The following is a 27,958-nucleotide window of genomic DNA, read 5'->3' on the forward strand; positions in this document are numbered from 1 at the left end:
CACAGCAGATGCCTTTCAGATGAAGTGATCTTTAACAGACATATTGCAGATGTATGTGTGCTATCTGGGAACATTATAACCAACATTTTTATGTTAGCATATTGCTAAGTTAAAAACACAAATAGTCTAATAAGCCAAAAAATACATAGTATATATAGATACTGTGTAAAATAGTATGTTAAATACTCTATTTTTATTCATTTCAGTATTGAATGAATTATATTTACAGTGTTTCAGCTTTGGCATATTGCTAAGCCAATCACACAATACTCTAAACACTCTATAAAGCATAAAAATGCATAGCACACATAAATATTGGGTATAGTCTATTTTAAACAAAATTTTTATACATTTCAGTACTTAATGAAACATATTTATAACTAATAGTGTGATGTTAGCATGTTGCTAATCTAAGTACATTCACATAACACATAACATATTCAAGTAGCATATTCTTGGCAATTTTCAAAGTATAATAATAAAAAATAGTATATTTTTAAAATTCCTTTTTGTATTGAATATAATAAATTCATAAACAACACCAATTTTTTTTCAATAAATAATGCATTAGTTATGGATTCTGTTGGATATGAAGGATATTTGTGATATTGTTTTAAATCTGGTTGAGACGAGGTGTCTGTGATGGAAGCATGTCTTAAAATACTGTCTCCATAGACAGTTCACTTGGGTTTGGAACAGGACAGCTGACTCTAAACATATCCAACCTTCTGTAAAACAACTGTTTATACACAGTATATGTGTGTGAGTGTAACATATTTGCTCTGGCATTTGATCTGTACTCTTGAGCAGCACTTTGGCTAAAAGACGGTGATTTTACGATGCTTCGGCTGGACCTATAGCAGAGCTTTAAGGGAAACACACAGAGACTGAACATCTAGCGGCCTCTACCTCCTCCTGTCGTTATGTCCCTCCCTCTCACAGGGTGCTAAAACAGGGACATCTGAGGGTGTGCGAGTCAGAGAAAGCAAAAGAAAGCAGGAGAGAGAGAAGTGAGACAGGGGGTCGATACTTGACCATGTCTGTGACCCAGCAGTCTGCCTGCTTCATAATGGGCACAGCAACAGATGGCCGTGCACGCACACACAGACACACCCGCATACACACACAGAGCAGCTGTCTCTCTGCCTCCCACTCCTTTACCCTTTCAGGAGGCCCCAATGTCCAAACCACCATGATAGGGACAGCTGCGTGTGTGAAATAGAGACAGAGAATGGGAGGGTCTTTGTCAAAGGAGCATGTGCTTGAAATGACAACTCTCTCTTTCACTTTCTTTTCTCTCTCCTATTACACCTTCCATTCTTCAACTTTTATAGTCTCTATTCTCATATCTGTAATGTTTTAAGTGACTTTATCTTATTTGAATGAGCACATGTTGGGAGTAAAAGGATGGAGATGTAATGGAATATGCAGTGTGTGTGAGAGAGAGTGAGTGGGTGTAGATAAACTTACCATCTCTCCTCCTCTACTTGAATGCCGACCGACTGAAACTTGCAGTGCACTTCTGATTGGTTGGTTTCCTCAGGACCGTCCACCTAAACACAGACACACACACATTCAATATGGGTGTCAGAAGTAAATTTTGAATTATTCTTGTCAGATTTGCTGCTGCAAATGTGCTTATCTTGGCCTATCTAATTTGTCAGTAAATATTTTAGTATTAAATGTAGATGTAAAATGTGCAAGTTGTACGCTACATTGATGCATACTTAATAATCAGAGAATATACTGCAGATAATGTTAGGGGCTGTGCTCCTAAAAACCTAGTATGCTACCTATCTAGACAGCATCACAGTGTATACTATATAGATGCTCAAAACTCAATGTGCTGACTACTTAGAAAGCATTTCTGGGCATCATAGCATGTAATGTATTGAACCACACACAAAAATCAGAGAATATACAACAGATAATGGCTGTGTTCTAAAACCCAATATGTTGTCTACCTAGATGATAGCATATTTGGCCATCATAGAGCATACTACATGTATGCCTACTTAATAATCAGAGAATATACCATTAATAATGGCTGTGTCTCAAAACTTGACAGCAGTTTTGGGCAAAGTGTACACAATCTTAGAGTATACCTAATAATCACTGTAGGCCTATATTCTATATAAAAAAAAAATGCCCAGCTGAATTTGGAATAGCATACTAGCATACTAATGTTACTATTTTTGCCATATCTTTATATTGCAGAAATAGTAAGAGTAGTATACTAGTATGCTGTTCTGACGGTTCTGAGAAACAGTCTATTTTGACACAAATATGAGTAGAAGAAAGCTGTTTACTTATTTTTTTGTAAATTGACTGCTGTAGTGAAGTTCACATATAATTCTCTGTTTCTTGTTTTCTTTGGTATTGCTTATAAAATCTGTAACCCTTTAGGAAACACAGATGTGAGTGCATGTGAGTGTGTGTGTGTGTGTGTGTGGCCAACCTGTATCCCTATGGACAGGCACTTCCTGAGGGCATCTCTCTTAGCTTCCTGTGAGATGTGTGTTACGCTAGTGGTGGCGGAGGCTGTGGTGATGGTGATGGTGCTGTTGGTCACATGCTGGCTGGCTGGGCCGTGGACTTGAGCGTTCGCTGCCTCGATGGCTGCTGTCAGGGCCTTCATGCTATCGATGCTCTCTGTGGAGTTGCTGAGGCCTGATTGGACCGCTGCTAAGGCCCGGTTAGCAGGACCAGCACCGGTGAGCTCATTGTAGGCATCTTGTGCAGATTCTGTGCTGCTCTGGGCTGTTATAGAGATGTATGGTCTGGTGGGTGTTGACCTGGGCGGGACTGGGGGTGGGGTTTTCTTGTAGGTGGTTATGCATGATGATACTGTGGAGTAGGAGGAAGTGAAAGGTTACTCAGTGAAATTTTGCACAACTAATTAGCACATTCATCAACTGACCAATTAGTGGCAAAATTAATTTAAGAGTCAAAATATAACAAGACAAGGTTAGAGAGTCGGACTCGTAACCCAAATGTTGCGAGTTCGAGTCTCAGGTCCGGCAGGAATTATAGGTGGGGGGAGTGAATGTACAGCGCTCTCCTTCCACCTTCAATAACATGACTGAGGTGCCCTTGAGCAAGGCACAGAACCCTCAACTGTTCTCCGGGCACCGCAGTATAAATGGCTGCCCACTGCTCTGTGTGTGTTCACGTTGTGTGTGTGTGTTCACTGCTGTGTGTGTGCACTTAGGATGGGGTAAATTCCGAGTATGGGTAACCATACATGGCCACATGTCACGTCACTTTCACTTTTTTCACTTTCAATAACTGTAGGTGCATGATGTGAAAAGGGATAAAATTGAAGAAAGTAAAGCTCGAGTATCATGGAACTATTTAAAGTACCATATAGAGAACAACACAACAGAAATACAATATATTAGAATAGATTAGAACAGGTTAGAACAGAGTTGAGTAAAATACAGTAGAGTAGAGTGGACTTCAGAGGAGTAGAAAAAAGTTGTATAGAGCAGAAAAGAGTAGAACAAAGTTGAGTAAAACAGAATGAAGTACAGCTGAGCACAGCAGAATATAACAGAGTAGAATAAACTATATAATTGAGTTGAGTTGAATAGAAAATGGTATAAATAGAGTAAAATAATTTAAAGTTGGCATTTAAAACTATAGAGTTAGAACAATTCAATAAAGTAGAAGGGAATAAAGTTAGAATAAGTACAGATGAAAGTACTAGAATATATAATATAACAGAGCAGAAAGGAATAAAGTATAATTCAGTAAAGTGAAGTAGAGTGGAAATAATATAAAAGGTAATAATAAAATACAACGGAGTGGAGTAGAATTCAGTAAACTTGAAGATAATTGTTGTTTAGAACTGTATAGAAAAGTAGAATAAAGAGTATATAAAGTCAACTAAAATAGAATTGAGTAGAGTTTAGTAGAAAATGGAAGAAACAGTGTATGATAATATACATTTCAGTAGTGTAGAATAGACTGGTATAATTGCATAGAATTATACAATAGAAAAGATTTGAGTAGAACTGAAAAAGTAGCAGACTTGACTAGAGTAAACTTAAATTGAATAGAGTGGAACAGAAAAGGATAGAAGAAAAATAAAAGTTGAGTACAGTAGACTGGAAAAGAATACATTTGATTAGAGTAGAATAAAACTAATGGAGAAGAAAAGTTTTAAATAAAGCAGAATAGAATAGAATAGAATAGAATAGAATAGAATAGAATAGAATAGAATAGAATAGAATAGGGAAAAACTAGAATATAATACAGTTGAGTAGAGTAGAATAGTAAAAAAAAAAGTTTAGTACAGAAACAAATAAAAAAAACAATATTATGAAATAGAATTGAGTAGAGCGGAAACAAGTAGAAGAGGGTTAGGTAGGCACTGTAATGTCAGAGTACTGCAGAGCAAAACTGCAACAGGAGTTTGGCATTACTGTCTCAATATCATCCATCTATTTCTGCTCTCTGTGTTCTTCCTGCCTGTGTTGCTTAGAATAGCACAGCTGCTGGAGAAGACTAAACACTGTGTATGTGTGCGTGTGTGTGTGTTCAGAGACTAAACAGTGGCAGTCCATTTTCTTACAGCTCCCTCATTTCCTGCTTTTGGCAGGAGCAGGTTAGTGCAAGCCCAGACACACGCACAAACACACACACACACACACACACACACACACACATTACTCCTGAACACATGAAGGGAACGGATTAGATCGGAAGATCTCTCTTTTGCTTTATGACATCTGAGGGTACGAGAGTGTGTGTGCCAAAGCGCATCTGTTTTAGATTACAGAACTATAAGAAGATCATGCGCTGTCTTTTAACAGCTCTCTCACACACAGAAGGGATGTGGAACAGGTTTGTGACTCCGCTCCGTACGTCTGAGTCTGTGTAAACTGGGTCACGGTGCATGCGGAAAGTAGGCCAGGCTTTCTCTTTAAACTATTACGGCACTCGAGTCGGGCACTGTGTGTGCTTGTTCTCACCTGTGTGTATGAGCTTGTGTCATGTTTCAAGTGTGTATGTGTGTGTTCTCTGACCCACCCAGTCCTGCAGTTTATTTCTAAAGCCTTTCCTCTCTCTCTCTCTCTCTCTCTCTCTGTGACAAATGGCAAACCACAGGTCAAATACCCCAAAACATCCACCCACCTGGAGCCCTTTAAACTACAGTCAGATGTGATTTTCCAAGCTGGAACAATCTGGAATTTATAATCTTATCACACACTACTGTAAAAGCATTGAGATTCTCATGGTCAAATATAAATGTTCATCCTGTCTACTTTTAAATAAATTAGAATTTGAAACAACTTTTAATACATTTTAAAATGTGATTTATTTATTTGATGGAAAAGCTGAATTTTCAACAGCTATTACTCCAGTCTTCAGTGTCACATTATCTTTTTAGAAAAAAATTCTAATATGCTTATTTGGTGCTCAAGAAACATTTAGGATTATTGTGGTTTAAAACTGTTTAAACTGTTGCACTGTCTAATATCTTTGTGGAAAATTAGATTTTTTCCCCATTTTTTTGCATTTATCTGATATATAATTTTTTTTAACATTATAAATGTCCTCACTGTCACTTTTGATCAATTTAATTTTAATTTTAATCTATTTCCTGAATAGAAGTATTAATATATTTCCAAAAAGAAAAAAACAAAAGCAAAAAAAAAAGTATTGTAAATATAATTAAAGATAAAAATAAGTGCATTTTAGCTCATACAGTAGATATATTTATTTAACCTTCTAATAAAAAACGTAAGCTAACAGAAACACACAGATGCCCCATCCACACAAAGGCATGCCAGTGAGGTCAACGGGTTGTCTGGACTCCACAAAGTGAAGAGGAAGTCAGTTGCCAGAGAGCTGTCAAAGTCTTTTTAGAGGCTGAAACGTCTCAAAAATAGTGTTTTTACAACATGGGCCACCGCAACATGATATATTCTCTAAGACCAGATGTGTAGGACGCACACATCCCAAATAACTTTATTTTCACCTACACGCAAGCACACACAAAAAAAGGCACGGAATAAAAACAAGTCATGCCATGTCAGCGGCATTACGGACTACCTCACAGTTTCCACGGATACACTTTGATGTTTGGATCATGGAAGCGTCACGCCTCCAAAACCACACACACTCGCTCTCAAGGCCATCGTGTTTATCCAACAGTTGGGAAGTGGAGTGTGATACAGAATTCCTGAACTCCAGCAGGCAGGAACGGAGAAAGAAAAACTCCCAGAAATATTTTCGTCCAACTTTCTCTCAACAAAACGGTCTTAACATCTGCCGCTCGTCTAACACAATCCGAACGCTACTGCAAACAAACTAATTCTGAGGATTGTAGTTCACCTTTAGATCGAATCTGAGGGAGGTACATTTTTACAAAGAAACAGCAAGTAACACACATAATTGATGTAGAAAGACTGAAATAATATTTTCTTTATAAAACAAACTCCAATAATCTTTTACACCTTCACCAAATCATTTTTACAGTGTAGTTTTGTAGCCATTCGGCCTGTTGGTTGAACATTAATTGGCTGCGTTCTTGGCCGATAAAGCATTTCTCATTTCAAAAGAGCGAAAGAATGAGTGAGAGGTTAAAGAGGAGGAGGAGAGGGACTCTGTGAATGACAAAACCCCTTTTGGCCCCCGGCCCACAAACTCCTCTTTGTAAAGGCGCTTCAAACGAGCGACCGACAGAGAAGTGTGAATGGTGAATCTCCTGGCTAAAAAACACAGGCTACCCCCTGGCTACCCCCCGCCCAGGCCAGCGCTGTATCAAAGACGGCCCCTGCTCAACCCCCTTCTCTCCACTCCTTCACTGCCCCCCTCTATCATCCATTCATCCCTTCTTTTCGGCCCCTGCCTGGAGAAACTCCCCTTTCGGCCTCATGCATCATTAGGAGGGGAGATTGAACGCACCTCTGGGCATGTGGATGGCAGGACGCGGAGGAAACCAATGGGAGTGTGTGAGGGCTTGTGTGTTAGAAGTGACAAAAACGATAAAACTCATTCAAACAGGTTAGTTGGGCTCCCTCTAGTAGATGCCAAGGGAATTATCGGAAAGACACTAAACAACACAAAGCACTATAAAGCCAGAGGAGGGGCCGCAGAGTGTTTGTGTGTGTGTGTGTGTGTGTGTGTGTAAGCAGGCCAGGGTGCAGAATGACAGTTCGGTCCAGCTGCCGTGTGCTTAGAAAAGGGCTGGTCACTGTTCATCTTTCACTCCATCCCTTGCTCTCTTTCTGCAGCCAGCTGGAGTCTTATGTGATAGTGTAGCTGTGGAAACAGGGAGGAACATGAAATATGTGGCCTTTCTATGAAACAGTATGTGTGTGTATATGTGTAAAAAAAAATAAAAAAAGAAGGAAATAAAAAGACCACCAGGCCAGTCACTGTTGCACTAAAAAGAGTAGAACAAATGTTCAGCATTTTTTAGAAAATGCAGATTGTCCTGGTTGTGACTACTAAATGTAAACTGTGGGAGTGGATGTGTTTACTAACAGTGTGCGTGACCTACTTTTGCTTGTCCTAAGTTCATACACATGGCCAGTTTCCTCACTGTCAATCTGTGACAAACACACCCATGCATGCTTACAAACACACACACATGCGCATGCGCCAACACTCGGCCAACAGGTGACAAATGAAGTGTCATAATCACAGTGCAAAGTAGAAATAAATCTCAGACCAGACAGGTTATGGCAGTTCATTAAGGTAAGTGTGAGATTATTATGAATGTGGTTTAGAAAAAAGAAATGAAATAAAAAGAAATTCAAAGAAAATTCAAAAAGAAAAAAAAGAAAAGAAAACAAAATAATTGAGATTTTGAATGTGGCTTAAAAATGAAAAAAGAGAGAAAGAAAATAAAGTGAAAAATTAGAAAATATATTTTTTTAATATATACAATTATACAATATATGTAATTATTAATAAAATTATTTAAACAATAATGGAACATTTTAAGTTTGTTTAGAAAATAAAATAAACAAAATAATATATTTTTAATTATATAATATATTATTAAACTAAATAAATAAATATAAATATTACGAAAAGAAAGAGACGTTTATTCAAGTATGCTATTAGTATACTTCTTTTAAACTAAAAATAGGAAAGTATACTTTCATATATATATATATATATATATATATATATATATAATTTTTTTTGATTAAACAAAATAAAAAAACAGCACAAATAAAATAAAATGAATAAAAAGAATAAGAAATAGAAAAAAAGAAAAAATATATTTTTCTCCCCCAAAAGCAAAGGTAATGAGCCTTGAAACTATAACTTCATCTTCAAAGTAGTGGGAGTAGGTCTCTGCAGGGGTGCAGGGTCTTAACATAGGTGATGAATATCTTTTTCTATAGTCTGTAAAGACAGACATGCCCTGGAGGAGGACAAGAGAGGCAGGGATGAATGTGGAGAAAGAGAGAGAGAGAGAGAGAGAGAGAGAGTGAGAGAGGGAGAGAGAGTGAGAGAGGGAGAGAGAGAGAGAGAGAGAGAGAGAGGGAGAGGCAGTAAAAGAGGATGAGATTAGTTTTAGTGGCCCATTTGCTTTAGTTCCTGTCAGAGCATTCCTGACACCAGTCAAAGTGGAAACACACACACACACAAACACCAAAACAAAACCATCCCAAACTAGGATACACAAAGACATAATAAAACCACAAGGCACAATAAACTTGAAAGAAGTCTAAAATTATAATTTAATACACACGCAAACTCCTGACTCACAAATGATATCCCTTCAAAGCTCAGTTCTGCCCTTACACTCCCTGTGTTTGAATGAGACGTCTACATACCTGTCTGATTACACATCTGCCGGGTCACCGAGTGTGAGTGTTTGTGTATTTGCATAAGGATAGATGCATCCTGCATTGCTCTCTTCCAGGAATTAAACACAACTGACAGGATGAAACACATATCCATATTTACTTGATAAATGAGAACATAATGTTACTAATTTTAATTAGCTTTATCCGCACTATTAACTAACTGTTAACTTTGACTTTTGCCTCGATAAACTCCAAATTTGCTTAAGTTAAGTAGTTAAGTTTAGGTATGGGATTGGATCAAGGGATCTAAAATATGGTCATGAAGACTAAGGAATTAATATGTGCTTTATAAATGCTAATAAACAGCCAATATGCTAGTAATATGCATGCTAATAAACTAAAATGTTACCATATTTATTTAAAATATAAATATATATAAAATAAAATTTACTAAAATTATATATTTGCTTTTAAATATAGGCCTATATACACTTATATACATTAGGGATACACTGAATATTCGGCAACCGAAATTGTTCGGCCAAAAATAGCAATAAGCGAAAAGACCAATGATGTGACACGATCAAATAGAGGCGCGCACTATTGCAGCAAACACGTCTGCAGTGTGAAAGTATTTAAAACTGTCATAGAAAGACAAGCACGAAACACCGACAGCAAGAGACTTGTTGCTGCCCTTACAAAAGAGAAGTTTATTCAAGTGTGCTATTAGTATACTTCTTTTAAACTAAAAATAGGAAAGTATACTTTCAGTCTACTTTTTATGTACTTCTCAGATATACTTAAAATGACATTTAAGTGTACCTGACGTATACTAAATTTATTTGAGCTATACTTGTGCTCCTAGAATGTTCATTGTTATACGGTATGGGGCGCCAATACAAATCTTCTGTACAGAATTTCCAAAACATGGAAACAGCCAGCGAAGAAGAAACCGAAAAACAACAGATGCTTCCACACATAATATGATCATCAGACATAAAACAGCATCAAAACTGTGTAACATTATAGAATAACATGTCGACCAGTGAAGAGGTAATAATGACTGTCAAGCTTTGGGGTGTTGATCGACTCCATCTACGTTTTGATTATCATTCTGAATCCAATTCATAGACTTTTTTCAACTTTTTGTTTAAAATGTTGTTTATTTTTTTATTTATGAAACTTACCCACATTCAAGTGTTTAAAAAAATAATGCATGAAGCTAGAATAAAATGTTTTTGTTTACAAGCAGATACTTTCTTTTGATGTTTTGTAGGTTCAGATAATCATAAATCATAACAAAATATATACATTAATGACTAGGGATATATATACTTAAAGTATGATGTAAAGTTCACTTAAAGAAAGCTACTGTTATACTTAAAGTATACTTAAAAGTATACTTTTATGTACTTGAAAGTGGGCCAATTTAGCCCCAAGGAGTACTGAAATAGTACACTTACAAGTATACTACTAGTACACTGATATTTGTATACTTACTACATAAAATATAGCCAACATAAAATTATACTTAAGTATACTTAATAAAATAAACTTGAAGTATACTTCTTTTTGGTAAGGGCGGTTACTGTATGATGATTGAAATCGCAAAATGGGCTCAAACGATTTGTAAATAAACTGCAGAATGTTGTGTTTTCAAATACACGCACAGATTACATGTATTCAAAAAGTGCTGCACGAGCTCGTGGTGCCAACGTCCAAAGCACGAGAAAAATCTGTGCTAAAACACTAACTCGTCATTTGCTCAGTAACATTTTGATATATTTTTTTAAGGATATGTGACAATGTGATACGTGCGACAAACATCTTCACAAATTCGCAATGAGAATCATTTAAATAACTGCATGCTGTTGTCAACAAAAAGAAGCACTAAGATCTTCCTGTGGGTTTCTGCCAAAATAAAATCTAAGAAAAAAAAACAACTCCATCAACATTCATAAATGTTAGTACCGTAATAATAATTACCCTACAACAGCTCTATACATTTATTATAACATTCACACATAGTGTTCAAATTGGGATCTGTAATATATTCTAATGTTTTAAAAGAAGTCTCTTCTGCTCAGTCAGGCTGCATTTATTTGTACAGTAAAAAAAATACATGCCTGATACAAGAAGGGGGTCTCAAAAATAACCAAAAAATATTAATTCAGTAACTAGTTAATTTCAAGTTAAATTGTGCTTTGTTGGTATAATGTCTGATAGAACGTTAAAAAATGTTCAGTATTAAGTAAATATTTTAAAATTTTTGTTTTGTAATAATTTTTTTTTTATTTGAAAAGCAGGACATAACAGTAAAAGCACATTTTGGCTAATTAATTTATGCAATGGTGGAAAAAAAAGGCCTACATGGGGGAATTTTTTTTTGAAAAACCGTGTTCGTGTCCCAGTGTTTCAATTTGTTCGGCTTCGGCCAAAAATGTTCATTTCAGTGCATCCCTAATATACATTATATATAATATACACACACACACACACGCACGCATGCACACACAAACAACAACAACAACAAAATGTGCTGGTCTCTCACATAGACTGACAAGGGAGTATACTTTAAAGGCTTGCGCACTCAACTGTTTGCGAAATGGAGCTTTATGCTCATGTATCCTCTCTCATTCGTCAAAAATCCAAATATTCCATAATATTTCCATATTTGCGATGTAACGTATCTGAATGCTAAACTATTATTTATTATGTAAATTATAGGCTTTGTACTTCAGTCGTGTTCCAACGGTGACACAGAGGCAGGCACGTTGTATTTTATTTTGATAAAGTACCAACTGCGCTGTCAATACATATATATATATATTAGTGCTGTCAAATCATTAATCGCGATTAATCGCTTCAAAAATAAAAGTTTTGGTTTACATAATATATGTATGTGTACTGTGTATATTTATGATGTATATATAAATACACACACACATGCATGTATATATTTCAGAATATATTATGTTTATATATTAAATATATTTATTTATAATATAAATTATATGAATATAAATATAGACATGTAAATACATGTAAATATTTTCAAAATATAAACTGTATGCGTGTGTATTTATATGCATAATAAATATACACAAAACACATATTATGCAAACAAAAACTTTTATTTTGGATGCGATTAATCGCGATTAAATATCTGACAGCACTAATATATATATTAATATATATTTTATATATAACTTATATATTAAAAGTTAAATTCACCTGTAGCTATGAATAGTATGAACTTTTATGTGTTTGTGTTTATCTGAAGGTCTTGAGGGTTGAGATCTTGTACATCAGAGGTTAGAGGCCTGACAATCATGCATTTACATCTAAATACAAAGGAATGTGGTCAAAAGTTCACACCCCGACTTATATATGCAGCACACCCAACATGCAACTCATGAGACGAGCCAAGAACAAATCGAAATAAATGTACTGTCATCTGAGCACCAGTACTGATTTGAATCTAACCAACTTTCCAGCTGACTAACCACCCTAATAATTACCCGTAACTCACCTATCTCTCTCTCCTTCTCTTTTTTCCTCCTCTCCCCATCTTTCCCTCCACGGTTTGTTCTCTTTATGCTTTGTGTCTCCAGGTTTGACCTCTGACCCCTTGTATCCTGTGAGAGGGGGTTGGGGAAAACCCAGTTGTGTGGTGGAGAAATGTGTGTGTAGTTTTTGTGAAGTGTGTGTTGGTGCAGGTTTTGGGTTATTCCATGAGTGAAGTGATCTTTAGGAGACTTAAGAGACCCCCGACACTCTGACACGCACACACACAGGGGGTTGGGGGTGAGTGGGCAAGAATGCGAGGAACAAACGAGGAGCCCGGCAGGAGTGCAGGAATGCAATGCATTGTGTTACAAAGACTTCCTAAACTACTAAACTAAGTAGAACCTCTCTCACACACACACACACACACACACACACACACACACCTCTTCCCATAAACTCATATAGAGTCAATATAAATGGTATGTTGTAATTTTTGGCTTTTTATAAATGCATGTTTTGAGACTTCAGTGCCGAAGTGATATATAGCCATTAAAGGACCCTCCCAAAACATTTAGGGGCAAAAAACACACACGCACAGACACAGAGGACCCTTTCTGGAAGAGAAGAGATGGTCTGTAATTAAGGTTTGCCCCACCCTCGCAGTGAAAACCTAAACCATCCAACGTACTCGCGCACACACACACACACACATAGGAGAGGAGAGGAGTAGAAAAGAGTTTCCTTTGGCAGGCAGTGTGACAGGATCATGTCAACGACCGTACTTCCTTTCTGTGTGGCCTGAATCAAAGCATAGCGATTCTCAAAGAGAGGCCGTTAAGTTGTAATTACGTAAAGTGCACGGTCATCAAACAGTCAAAGAGAACTCAGAATCACTCTCTAAAAACAGACTCTGATACTATAGTTTCTGAAAAAAGTCTTCTGACAGTCAGTGTTTTCTTACATCTTAAATTAGATAATTATCTTTTAATTGACAATGTAACAAGCAATGTTAGATGTTACAGTCTACAATGACAGACCAAATTCCACTAGATTTTGTGAGGGAACAGACTTTAAGATCTAGCATGTGTCAGAATGTTTCATTGTGTACCTATCGCCACCTACAGGATGAAAATACAATTGTTTCTTCGCAACACTGAAATACACACCAGACAACAATAGCTGATATCACTTTTTTTCCCAGTACATTTTCTTGAATGAATATATATATATATATATATATATATATATATATATATATATATATATATATATATATATATATATATATATATATATATATAAAAGACTAAAAAAAATGTTTTTAATAAAGTCTCTGATGCTCACACAGGCTGCATTTTTTAAATTTCAAAAATAGTCAAAACTGTAATGTTATTATATTATTAAAATAACTGTTTTATATTTTAATATATTTTAAAATGTAATTTATTCCTGCAAGGTTTATTATCACCAGCCATTACTGCAGTCTCTGGTGTCATATGATCCTTCTGAAATCATTCTAATATACTGATTAAGTTAACTTGCTAAATTAAAACAAATGTGTTGCTTAATATTTTTGTGGAAACAGTAATAATTTATTTCAGGATTAATAAGAAAAGAACAACATTTATTTGAACATCATAATTTAAATTAATTTACTGTCTTTTGATCAACTTAATGCATCCTTGCTGAACAAAACTGTTCATTAAAAATCTTGCTGACCCCAAATTAATTTTTAATTAGTTATAATACTTTTTATAACAATTCATTCTGATTACTTTCATTTGAGTCTTATTTAAAGACTGATAACCATTATGGTCCTGATATGTAGTGCATTATATGCTGTATATTTTAACAGTAATAATGTGCATATATATATTTACATGATAGCATCACGCAGTTGCTGCAGATTTGTCGGCTGCACATCCATGATGCAAATCTCCCGTTCCACCACATCCCAAAGGTGCTCTATTGGATTGAGATCTGGTGACTGTGGAGGCCATTTGAGTAAAGTGAACTCATTGTCATGTTCAAGAAACCAGTCTGAGATGATTTGAGCTTTGTGACATGGTGCATTATCCTGCTGGCAGTAGCCATCAGAAGACGGGTACACTGTAATCATAAAGGGATGGACATGGTCAGCAACAATACTCAGGTAGGCTGTGGCATTTAAACGATGCTCAATTGGTACTAAGGGACCTAAAGTGTGCCAAGAAAATATCCCCCACACCATTACACCACCACCACCAGCCTGAACCGTTGAGACAAGGCAGGATGGATCCATGCTTTCGTGTTCTTTACGCCAAATTCTGACCCTACCATCTGAATGTTGCAGCAGAAATCGAGACTCATCAGACCAGGCAACGTTTTTCCAATCTTCTATTGTCCAATTTTGGTGAGCCTGTGCGAATTGTAGCCTCCGTTTCCTGTTCTTAGCTGACAGAAGCAGCACCCGGTGTGGTCTTCTGCTGCTGTAGCCCATCTGCTTCAGGGTTTGATGTGTTGTGCGTTCAGAGATGGTATTCTGTATACCTTGGTTGTAACGAGTGGTTATTTGAGTTATTGTAGTCTTTCTATCATCTCTAACCAGTCTGCCCATTCTCCTCTGACCTCTGACATCAACAAGGCATTTTCGTCCACACAACTGCCGCTCACTGTATATTTTTTCTTTTTCGGACCATTCTCTGTAAACCCTAGAGATGGTTGTGCGTGAAAATCCCAGTAGATCAGCAGTTTTTGAAATACTCAGACCAGTCCGTCTGGCACCAACAACCATTCCACGTTCAAAGTCACTTAAATCCCCTTTCTTCCCCATTCTGATGCTCGGTTTGAACTTCAGCAATTCGTCTTCACCACATCTAGATGCCTAAATGCATTGAGTTGCTGCCATGTGCTTGGCTGAGTAGCAATTTGTGTCACCAAGCAATTGAACAGGTGTACCTAATAAAGTGGCCATTGAGTATATATATATATATAAATAATAGTAGTAATACAGTTTTTTTCAACTGCTTACACACATTTTCAAATTCACATTTTGTCTCTTTTTTTCAAAACTTTACACACAAATCCAAGAATTGCACACACAACATGCAAAATGCATCTCTTGCGAAATCTCACAAACACGTATCAAAAGCAAACATTTGCAAACACCTTTGCCATAATATTAATTCCTGTTAGATTTGGTGTGTTACATAGAGAATTGTGTGTTGTGTTTTGCAAAAAGTATTTTATGAAATTGAAAACTGAGTCAAAGGCCAAGAATTAGTGTATGGTTTTGCAGATTTGGTGTGTGGTTCTGGCATTTGAGTGTCAGGTTTCAGTGTGACAAGTAGCCTAAAGATTTTGTGTGTAAGCAGTTGAAAAAACTGTAATAATAATAAACAAATATTTTTACAACCCCTAAATGATGAAATAATAGGTACCCTTACATATTTAATCAAGACCTCAATGTCTGTTTCGGTAAGTTTGAAGGGTGTGTGTGTGTGTAAAACTGAACCAGAAATGCATTAGATCACCTCCTCTGTAATGTCTATTAAAAGGTAAGCTTCAGGTCATAGGTTTAGAGGAGGGATTCACATGAAAGCTTGGAGATTATGTGTGTTTGTGTAATTTTCTGCATGCCCACACTAGTTGAGCATGTCAGACAGCATGTTCATTCTGTTGCTCTCTCACTGACACCCTTTCATGTCTCTTTCTCTCACATACACATATATACTTACACAGGCTGATTAACTACGGGGAGGAAGAGGAAATCATATAAATCTTAGAGCTTCGAGACACCATTTTTAAGTATAAATCAGCACAGCACCTTTCATGGTGAGTGAGGGGAGTGCCTGAAAGGAAATGATTATCTGTGAGGCTGAGAGAGAGAGAGGCAGTGACTGAGGAAGGGAGGGCGAGAGCGAGAGGAAGAAAAGTTACAAGACTGTTTAACTGAAATGTCTCACTGAGTGATTTGTGAAGTCTGGAGAGATGGGCTGTCCTATAACCACACACACATAAACTCATTTTCTCAAAGCAAAACTAGCACCCCAAACTATTTACGTTATAAAGCAGTGCACATCAAAATTTGACTATTCACTATGCACTTTTACACAACTTTTAAAAATAAAAATAAGGAATGTCCTATTCAATTAGATTTTTTATTAAATAAACTAAAGTTGAAATGATATTAAATGCAAATAGATGACAATTGCACTTAAAACTTAATTTACAATAATTAAAATAAGAAAAAAAAAAACAAAAAAAAAAAACAATTTGAATGTTGAAAATGACAAATGTGCCTTGGAAAATAACTGAACTAGACTTTTTAGCTGAAGCAGGCATACTAAAAATACTAAAAATGAAATAAAAATAGGCTATTACAGATACGTAGACAGCATGTTATTTCAAGCACGTGCTTTCGCCACTTTTTGTACCACATCGCCCTCTAGTGCTCAAAACCTGCAGTTTTCATTAACAACACGATATGTATTGTCAACGGGTTTAATTGCATTACAATTACATTAAATGTATGACGATGACAGTCTTTTGTACTTTGCAAAAATTCAACTTGGAGTTCAAAAATATTGATTTGTCTCTTATTACAGCAAAGGACTTTTATTATTTTTGAATCAATATTAAAGTCACCTGATTCAGAGTAATGAGAGTATAATCGATAATGTTGACATCATATCTAAGTGAGTGTCTGCATCGATCGACTTCACTGGAGGGCTTGTTTATGATTTCTGCCATCTTTGGCATTCTGAGTCAAGCCCATTCACAGGTTCATTACACATCTCTGCCTTTAGACAGGATGACATTGAGATGAGCTCAAGCGCCTATTCTGGTGTAAGACTACATCAACACAATTCAAAACAACAAAACATGAGAGAAATCAAGATATATATATATATAAATCTAAATATTAGACTACAATGACATCATCATCCTCATCATATATATCTTCTGTTACCCAGGACAACAGTTTAAATGAATTAGTTGCCGTGGTAACAGCAGCATCCTCTGCCTGGAATAAAGAGCTAAATTAATGTTTTGCTCATTTGTTCTATTACACTGCAGACATCTTGACCCTTAATATCAACAACACAGTGTCAAACAATATTTTTTTTTCTACAAAAGCACTAGGCAATGACTCCAGGAAGATGTTAAACACAGAAACACAAACTCAGGCAACAAGCTGTTATTTATAGAGACCTATCATAGATAGACTGTTTGAAATGAATGGGATCTCTCATCCTCATGTAAAAACTACACCCATGCTGACCCAGTTTTCTGTCCAGGTTATGCTAAAACACTTTTGGGAGAACCACACCACAACTTTTGGGATCCTGTCCAAACACAGAAAAGAAGGCAAAAACAAAAAACAGGCAAATAGTCTCACCTCTCATGTGTGTGTGTGTGTGTGCGCGCATGTTTATGTGGTTTATGAGGACACAAATTTGTATAATGACATGGGTATGACAGAGGTATTACAATATGAAGGTGGTTTATGAGGACACTGCCTATGTCCCCGTAATTCAAAAGGCTTAAAAAAAAAACATACTAAATGGTGTTTTTTTGAAAATCTAAAAATGCACAAAGTCTCCTGTGAGGGCTACGTTTAGGTGTAGGGTTGGTGTAGGGCAATAGCACACACAGTTTGTTCAGTATAAAAACCATTACGCCTATGGAGAGTCCCCATAAACCACAAAAACCAACATGTGTGTGTGTGTGTGTGTGTGTGTGTGTGTGTGTGTGTGTGTGTGTGTGTGTGTGTGAGTGTCTTTTTGAGCTCTGCTGACACCTGCTCCCTAATATCACATATGACATACCAAAATAGACTGATGCTGGACAGAGTTCAGAATCTCTCCCTCCCTTTCTTCCTCTCTCAAACATACACAACAAAGCCATCATGACATTTTTATTTTATTTTTTCATAAAAAAGCAAAACGTATAGGCTATTACTAATAATTTTAATAAATATCTCATATGTGACCCTGGACCACAAAACCAGTCTTAAGTCGCTGAGGTATATTTGTAGCAATAGCCAAAAATACATTGTATGGGTCAAAATTATCCATTTTTCTTATATGCCAAAAATCATTAGGATATTAAGTAAAGATCATGTTCCATGAAGATATTTAGTGAATTTCCTACCGTAAATATATTAAAAATTAATTTTTGACCAGTAATATCCATAACTAAGAGCTTAATTTAGACAAATTTAAAGATGAGTTTCTCAGTATTTAGTTTTTTTTTGCACCCTCAGATTCCAGATATTCATATAGTAATATCTCGGCCAAATATTGTCATATCCTAACAAACCATACATCGATGGAAAGCTTATTTATTCAGCTTTTATGATGTAGAAACCTCAATTTAGAAAAATTGACACTTATGACTGGTTTTGTGGTGCAGGGTCACATATTATTAATATAATTAGAATAAAATTATTTTATGTCACTATTATAGTTGTATATTATTCATAGCTATTACATTATTTGTATTACTAATTAATTTAAACTTAGAATATTTTCTATTAATGTTTCATTTTGAAGTAAAAGACCCGTAGGCTCAATCAACTTATAAACTGCATGGATGTTGACTTGCATCAGACCATTGCAGTATGAGTAAGCAAAATAAGCTATGATGGTCTCCTCCATCACCTCCGTTAATACTATCAAGCACAAACAAACAATTGATAAGAGAAAGAGAGCGAGAGAGAGAGAGAGAGAGAGAGAGAGAGAGAGAGAGAGAGAGAGAGAGAAGGGGGCGCGTGTATACTTACAGAGGCGGCGGATCCAGCAGTCGCACATACCCTGTAATTTTCGGTAAGCGGTAACCGGAGAGAGAACGAGAGACAAAAGCGACTGAATGAATCTGCGGGATCTAGTGATAAACTCCAGCTTGGCTCTGAATGGGAGCTAATGGCTCCGCACTCAGTTAAAGCTCGGGTGCCGGATCGAGCTGCTAGTTCATTCACGGGCGGTAACGGGACCGGCCCACACCGTCACATCCGTTAAATACACAGATTCCCGTACCGGCCAAACATGAGCATGCGGGACTTCCCACCCCACTGAACCGACTAACCCTGCATAAATCGTAATGTAATGACGAAAAATAAAGTAATGAAATATTCGTTAAATAAAAATAAAAAGGAGAAATAATAATAATAATAATAATAATAATAATAACGTAGCCTATAGTCTAAAGGCCAATGTAAAATGACCAATGTCTCTGTTCAATGTAGTTAGATTTTAAATATAGCTGCCCATAATTACAAAAAAAATTGTATTTTAGGTCCTAAGAGTGTTTTTTTCTTCTTTTTCTTTTTTAAATCAATATTTACAAAAATACTAGGCTACATTTTCACTTGATGAAGCCATTAAAAAAGATTGCTTAATAATTTAAGGAATGAGTAAAATGGTGTTCAAAATTAATTTCAATCCACAGGACGTGTAAACATTTCAAAATTAGTCCTATCTCAGCAATTTATACTTTACATATTTAATTAAAGTCACGCTTTACTATTTACTATTTAAAAAATAGTTTTATGGGGAATTTTTGTTTTTTTTAACTGCACTGTGACTACAGCTTATAGGGCCTATTTATTATACATTATTTTATTTAAACCTGTATTAAGGCCAAACTAACTTGACTAAAGACATAACTAGCTCCTGTAGAAACGCACACCTGTAGTTTTATATAACAGGGTTTTAATGTGCAATAATGAGTTTCTGCTCTAAAGCAGATTCTAAGCATGCCCTTCAGTGACGCCTCTAGCAACATAAAACATGCTTTTTCTGGCGCATTAAACACCAATCAGTGTTTGTGCTCAAGCCCGACCTCACGTGGTGGTAAAACAACAGTAACACAACTCCCTTCTGTTTCATCTCTCACCCTCTCTGTAATCCTTTATAAACTTCTTCCCACAGTAATTCCATGCATTTTGAAAAAAAAACTTATACTAGAAGCTATATAAGATGATCTTTCATAGGCACAACAATTTATATTATTCATTTAGAGAGAAACTTTAGAAACATGATTTGCCAGATTTTAGGATTTACAGTAGTGAAGTCAACTTCGAATGTCTACAGAAGCTGTTTTTTTGATAAGTTTCACTCTATTATGTAAAATAATTCAACTTTCTAATCATCAAAAAAATCCAGATTTTTGGATAAAATTTTTGACAAAATATGCTTTGAGCCATAAATGAAAATAAATAAATAAATACAATGTTTCCTGAGCCACAAATCAGCATAATGATATGATAATCACAAGGATCATGTGACACCGATTTAGAAATTATTGTTGAAAATTCATATATTTTATAACATATTTAAACCAAAAAAATGCTATTTTAAATTGTAAAGATATTTCACAATATCACCGTTTCAAATAAAAGCAGCATTGAGCTCTGAGACACTGTTTATGTCAGTGATGAATGAAATCAAGAACGGTGACATCTATCTCTCTGGACCTCAGAGCACTCACTAGTGCTGATCTGGGACTGGCGTTTCCTTGTAAGCTAGAGGCATGAAAGCATTATATCCCATTACCCTCGAGAAAGAAGCAGACAGAGAAGGAGAGAGATGGACCGAAAAGCAGATAATGCACACAAAAAGAGAAATTCTCAGACAGACGAGAAGTTCTAATCCTTTAATGCTGTGGAAATTACATTTAGATCAAAGCTGCTAAAAGGGCAAATGCGATACACACATTTGTGCGCATCTGTGAGTGTGTGTCTATGCGTGTAACTTGGGATATGGGACAGCTGCATGGGACAACTCTGTCTGATCATTGCTGGAGCTTATAAAACAGTTATAGCTCTCATCCTCAAATCTAATTGGCCGAGCGACTTTCCAGAAATGCTGATATACAGACCAACAGCATCTATTAATGTTAGTTAATGGACCTGAGCTAACATGAACTACCAATGAACAGTTGTATTCTAATTAACAGCCGTTAACAAAGATGAATTAATACTGTGACAAATGAATTGGTGATTGTTGATGTTAGTTAATGCATTAAACAGTAGACAAATGGAACCTTATTGTAAAGTGTCACCAAACTGTTTGTGTTTACAGTGCTCCAGATACTCTGCGATATGGCCAAGAATATTATCAAAAGCTATTATATTTAAATATTTTTTCCATATATAATATTGATATTTATAACAACATTAATTATACCATTCATGGGGTGGGAAATGTATTCTACATGTCTGTTAGACCTCAAGAATGAATGTTTGTTTACAAGTAAACTTCAGAGATCAAGCTCTTTTAAATCCTTTTTTTTTTCAAAATTTTGTTTTATAAATTAATATAAAATTATAATAAAAAATGGTGTTCGATAAAGTTAATTAATAAACTTCAACAATTTAATCATCCTTTTAAAATGTAATGATATGAAAATATAATTAATTTAAAACAAAAGATTGCATAAATGAAAAAATATCACGTTTGTGTTTATTTCTTGTTAATAATAATAATAATAATAATAATAATAATAACTAATGTAATATTTGCTAAACATAATAGCCATAAAATAATACAAATAATAATAAAATAATTATTATCTTTAATGTAGTGTTTCAATAAATTTTATTTTTAGCAAAACAACTCTGATCATCAAAATGTAGACTTAATATAAAAAATGCATCAAAAGTTAATTTTCTCTCAGAAATAACGTTACAAAAGATGTCACTGGGACAGTCCCTTTTCAAAAGGAACATGTTTGTATCTAAAGAGTCCATTTTGGCACCTTAAAGGCACATATTTGTACTTAAAGAACCTAATAGGTACAAAAGTGTACTTTTGAAAAGGTCCTGCCCCAGTGACAACTTTTGTACCTTTATTTCTGAGAGTGTATCGATTTAGTGCCCAGCCGTAGATCCAGACTGATTTTTCACTCCGGAGGTGATTTCTCTTACCAATTGAATTGAATATTTTCAACTAACTGTCCAGATTTAATCAAAAAAGTAGATGATTCAATATCAACTTCTTGTTTTTGTGAGTATAAAAGCAATATCACACTCGTGACTATTTCCACACACTTCCCATCCCACTCACTCTTGTGACCAAAGGGAAATGAACCAAGCTATAACATCCACATATTCACAATATAAACATATTTCAACCTGGAAATGTATGCTCTCAGCCAAGACTGGAGGTTTTTGTTTGTTTGTTTGTTTTTGAGCTTTTAGCTCCCATATGATCAATTTCTTCTGCGACAATAAGTCAATAATGTGTATTTGTTGTGTGTTTGTGCAGTCATAAAGCCTGAGGAAAAACATCAGGTGTGCTTGTGTTTCATTTAGTGTACATCTATATAAAGCATATTGGTTGTTTGTTTTCATTTTGCCTTCAGGTCATGTGTACTGCCAGTGACTCATGAAGGCCGTTCATATTGACAGTGATTTAACCTCTGGAGGTTGGCAAGCTACTGTACTTTTTGTTCCTTGTCAGAAATCCAGTACAACTCCTGTAACCAACCGGATCATGTGAGCACAACTGTTTAAACTCTCACATCACACCAGGATTCATTTGCATCAACCCAAAGTGTTGCATAGAAGTTACTTAACGTTTCGTCACCAGTGGTGTCATTCTGCCTTAAATCGCCAACTCTCATTGAAAATGAATGAATTCTCGTATTCTCTCTCCACTCTTCACCCTACAGGAGGAGAATTTGACTTCTCTCACATAATAAATCTAACTGCCAAGCTAAACCCTTCTACACAGTTTGTTTGGGTTAACTGATTAAGTCAATCTAATTGGTTCACTCCATGCCTGTTACATAACTCACACAACAAGAGCCCTCCTTAGCACAGGCTAAATACCCTTTCAGATAATGGCCACCAGTAATGGTCAAACACGGTCATGAATAGGCCTGAATGGATCAAACAGGTGCAATAAAATGGACTAAAACAGTTTTAACAACTCAAACAGAACCACTTTCATATAAATGGAAAGGAAATGGAGATGGGAGATGGAAAATATTCAGCTCAGTCAAATTACAGACACTTCCATGTCTGCAATATACTATATGTTTTGAGTCATTGTTGACTTATGATCTAAAAAAATAATACAGGGACTTTTGGTACTTTTAATATTAACACAACCACTTTTAGTAACCAATAAGAAACTGTGTGCATTCAAGGAAACAAAATGTGTATAAAGGAAAAGAGTGCTAAAATTATATTTAAAAGAAATGTACAAATTTTAAGATGTTATATTGTACATAGTACAAAAGTTTGGGGTCAGTAAGTAAAAAAAAAAAAAAAAGTTTTCTTCAAAAAAAAAAAAAGTGTCATATTTCTTGAGCTTCAATGATCTCTGAAGGATCATGTGACACTGAAGACTGAAGTAATGATGCTGAAAATTCAGCTTTGCCATCGAAGGAATAAATAATATTTTAAAATTGCTATAATTGTTCACAATATCACCATTTTCCACTGTATTTTCGATCAAATATATGCAGCAGTTGTGAGCAAAAATTCTAATTTCTGAACGGTAATGTGTGTGTGTGTGTGTGTGTATGTGTATATATATATATATATATATATATATATATATATATATATATATATATATATATATATATATATATATATATATATATGGTGTGTTATAAACATTAAAAATATTATAGTACTGATTGGTTGTCAGTAGTCCCAACTCCCATGCGTAACATACATGACTTTAACTCAGAAACTGCATGATATAAACTGCAAACTCCCAAACCCAGAGAGCAGACTTTACTCCCTCATTTCAAAAGTCCACTGCATGACTGAGATTTTTATTTAATTGATTAACAATCTTGTTTAAGTGAATAATGGCCTGCAAAAGCAATGATGACTAATCCTGATTGACTTTTTTTATCAGCGATTTAAGCTTGTGAATAAGAGTTCACAAAAAAAGCACACACATGGGACACAGTCGATAATGGAGCTTTTTTTTCATGCAGAAGTCATTCCCCAAATCCCAAAATCTCGTCTCCATTTATTATGTTCCTGTCTGTTTCCTTTCCCTCATTCTAATTTGTCTCAACAGTTCTTTGTCTTTCTCTCCAGCCTCCCATCGTCCCACTTGTCTGTAAATGTTTTTAATTAGCTGACTACGACCCTGATGACAGTGTGACGAGGAGAAAGAATGAGACTCTCTAATCGCTGTAATTAAACAACACGCCACACAAGAGAGAAGGAGGGAAGAGACCTTGGCTCTCTCTATTCATAAAGATGAAGTGACAGAGAGAGTGAAGGATGGAAGGAGGAGAAAAATACTGTTGAGAGGGAAAGTAGGAAGATTGTACATTTTTCAACGGTACTCTTAAAAATAAATGAAGGGTTTTCACAGCAATGCCATTGAAGAACCATTTTTGGGTTCCCTAATGTACCTTTGAGTGAGTAGTTCTTAAAATAAACATTTTTCTTAATATGAAGAACTTATTCATAATTTGAAGAAGCACTTTCCACTACAAAGACCCTTTTGTGAGATGGAAAGGTTTCATGGATGTTAAAGGTAATTCATGAAACCATCAATGCCAACAAAGAATGTCAGCTATTTCAAATTTTAGAATTATATCATTATATACAACAGCTACAGTTGTCTATACCAACGTATATATTTATTTATATTCTTTATAAAAAGTCATGTTGGGTCAATGACAAAATTGATTTTTAAAATGAGGAATGATGTGAAAAAAATCTTTAAATATCTAGTTTAAAAGTTCTAGAAAATGCAATCTGCATTCTTTATGAGAATTTATTTAACTTTTTTTTTTTTGAGTTTTTTTCAAACCTGTTATTAAAACTTCAGTATTAGCAGTTGTTTTATCAGGTTTTAAAGCTCTTGTACCTGTACTGCTCTGGATGGTTCTAACAGTAGTTCGAGGTGGTGAGATGGCCTGGCGCGCCGCTCTCTCCTCTTCTTCCTCCTGCGAGCAGCCCTTTTCGATGGCCCGCACGTAACTGTGGCTCCTCATGCGGAAGCATCCGGACCCCGGCAAATCCAGAGCATCCACGGCCTTAGACTCCATCTCACTGAACACACTCTCACACACAGCCTCAATCTGCCCATTTACTTCCACCTCGCTCACCTGCAGGGGGAGACAACGCGTCACCACATGCTGTCATATTACCCCTTCACCCTTCTGTCATGGGATAGTAGCATTTAAACAATCCTGACTGAATGAGCAGGTTTCAAGATGTTAGCTCAAGGCTTTCTAATGTAAAATGACTTTAAATTATTGTAAGAAGGCAGAGGAACCTAGTGAGATCATATGAAGTTGTTAATTACTGCCTTACTAAAAATCTATTAAAACACTATTTGACTTTTCATGCTAAAATTAACCCCAACTTAAGGTGAATTTTAACCCTAGGTAACATTTCATATATTTCTAAAGATGTTTAGCATGACTTTTAGTCCTGAGTTATGAAACCTGTTCAAGAATTGCAGTATACTAAAGGTTTGGAGAGGGATGAACAGTGTCAAATATGGCATAAGATAACCAAATATTAAATTAACCAAGGGTTGAAAATGAACAATTCATTCATATTCATATACTATAGTCTTATTATACTTATTATAAACAACGGATTCACTTTTAAAATGCAAAAATTATTTGAACATATGTAGCCTATGAATAAATCATAAAATCTATATTGTGTTAATATAGTTCAACTATATTAATAGAATTATGATATAATTTTATATAACACAATTATAATATTAATATACTGTATTATTTAAAATTATAATAAAAAAAATAAAAAACATAAATAAATAAAAATACTACACTGTGGATACATGCATTCACAATCCAGGGTGCATTGGAAAATTTCTTTTATTTTCCGAAATGTTTTTAACATCATACAAAAGCTTTACAAAATACAAAAGCAAGAAAAAAAAAAAAAAAAAAAAACCCCCAAAAAAACAAGCGTATTAGTGTGTTTAAGAAAAAAGTAATTTGACTTTAATATAGAATTTACTTGTAATCAACTTAATGACATCTTTCAGCTTAAAATGTCATGACACCCATAAATAGTAAAATGAGTAAACATCACGGTTGGAATTAGTAATAGGTTAAATATTGATGTAAGATCAATTGTCAGGGGAAAATGTGCAAATTGTGAATCTTGAACTGTCATTTGTTATGTAGGCTCAATTTAACCCTCTAACAGCCAAGATGCATCTTCAACATAAGGGTTAAACACACTAATACAGATAACAGAACAGAAAAAAAAAGAGTGCAGAGGGGAGGAAATCTCTACAAGTGAAAGCAAAATCAGGAATGGCTGCATCACTAGTGCTAATTCTATAATACAGCAGTGTAAGAAGTGTGACTGGATTTAGACAGGAACTTATGAGAGGAAGGGGTGTCATGATAAGGTTGGAAAGAAAGTGGAAACAGGTTGTTTGGAGAATTCTGTGACTGGAGGACTAATAGTGAGTTGTGACTGGAGGAATAGAAAGCAGAGTGTTTGTCACTGGCTAAAGGAAGAAAGACAGGCATCAAGATTTGCTAATCATCTAGTAGCAATAAAACCCCCAAAACCCTCAGAGAAACACACCTACACCAACACGTGTATGCCTGTACACACATATAGCGCAAACACATGCCCTAAACATTCACTATACTCATGAGGGACCAATAAATAATGTTTTTTTTTTTGGTGAGCAGACAGCTTTTTGTTACTGAAATGATTGATATATCCTCAGGGAGCAGAAAAGACTCTTTAAAAGGTTAGGGCTGTTGTCAGTCTGAGTGAGCTGTCAGGCTCTGAACACTCACCTTAAAATTGTCTTGTTTGCAAACGCTGCCCATTACCTTATCCCAGGGCGACAGAAGCTAATCTTGAAAACTCACCTTGAAATCCCATGGCAACAGACACTAATCCTGAAAACTCACCTTGAAAATCCCTTAGCTACACATGCTAACAAGGAAGAACACCACTTAAAATTACTTAAAAGGCTTTACTGACACCAACTCACCTTTTAAGCCTTAAAAACTCACCTTAAAATTACTGTCAAGCATTAAAACTAACAGTAAACATGAGAACTCATCTCCACACACTTAATATTTTGTTACTAGCATATACTCCTCCAGTTAGCTACAACAGCCCATTCGGACAGAGTAGACATTTGAAGTCTTTACTAGTATGTAATTGTTGGTAATGGGGAAAATGCATTGAGTAGACTAGTAAGTCTATTATAGGAGTATTGGACCTAAATATCACATCGTAAAACTGCATCTTGACACCACATATCCTTTTGTTGCACACCGATTAACTATGTCTGAAATTGCATAGTGAGTACTTTTACTACATACTACATTTGATGAAGTATGCACTTTTTGACTGTTAAAAAAGTATGTTCCGCATAGTATGACTGTGTGTAGTGTGAATGAAATGAATGTGTCATGTGACTTACGGAGTACCGATTATTAATCATAATCTCTCTATCTGCCATGTTTGTAGTTTTTTTACTTTTTTATTTCTGTTTGAAGTTCTAAGCAAATCTGCGTCTAACGTACAATGGGTTGTGGACAGTTTTAGCCGTTAGAGTGTGCATGGATCTGTAATCTGAAATTTCACTTGAAATAGAAAAAAAAAAAACATCTGGGTACTTCTGAGAGATAGTCATTTCAACATACTCCAATTTGGGGACACACTCATTTTCATTTCTCATTACTAA

General features: G+C 35.4%; 1 protein-coding gene across 3 annotated transcripts in view; it reads right to left on the reverse strand.

The window, feature by feature from the left end:
• The window catches only part of LOC306862950 (disks large-associated protein 1-like), a gene marked incomplete at both ends in the record, with an annotated part of 48,153 nt that overhangs the window by 7,626 nt on the left and 12,569 nt on the right, over positions 1 to 27,958 (reverse strand). For all 3 annotated transcript variants that reach the window (XM_079406063.1, XM_079406062.1, XM_079406061.1), the window contains 3 exons: positions 1,471 to 1,553; positions 2,459 to 2,847; positions 25,121 to 25,361. In XM_079406063.1, the coding sequence (XP_079262189.1) occupies positions 1,471 to 1,553; positions 2,459 to 2,847; positions 25,121 to 25,361 (713 nt within the window). The remainder of the gene's footprint in view (positions 1 to 1,470; positions 1,554 to 2,458; positions 2,848 to 25,120; positions 25,362 to 27,958) is intronic.

Source organism: Barbus barbus, assembly GCF_936440315.1.
Source record: "Barbus barbus genome assembly, chromosome: 44".
NCBI classification, from domain to species: domain Eukaryota; kingdom Metazoa; phylum Chordata; class Actinopteri; order Cypriniformes; family Cyprinidae; genus Barbus; species Barbus barbus.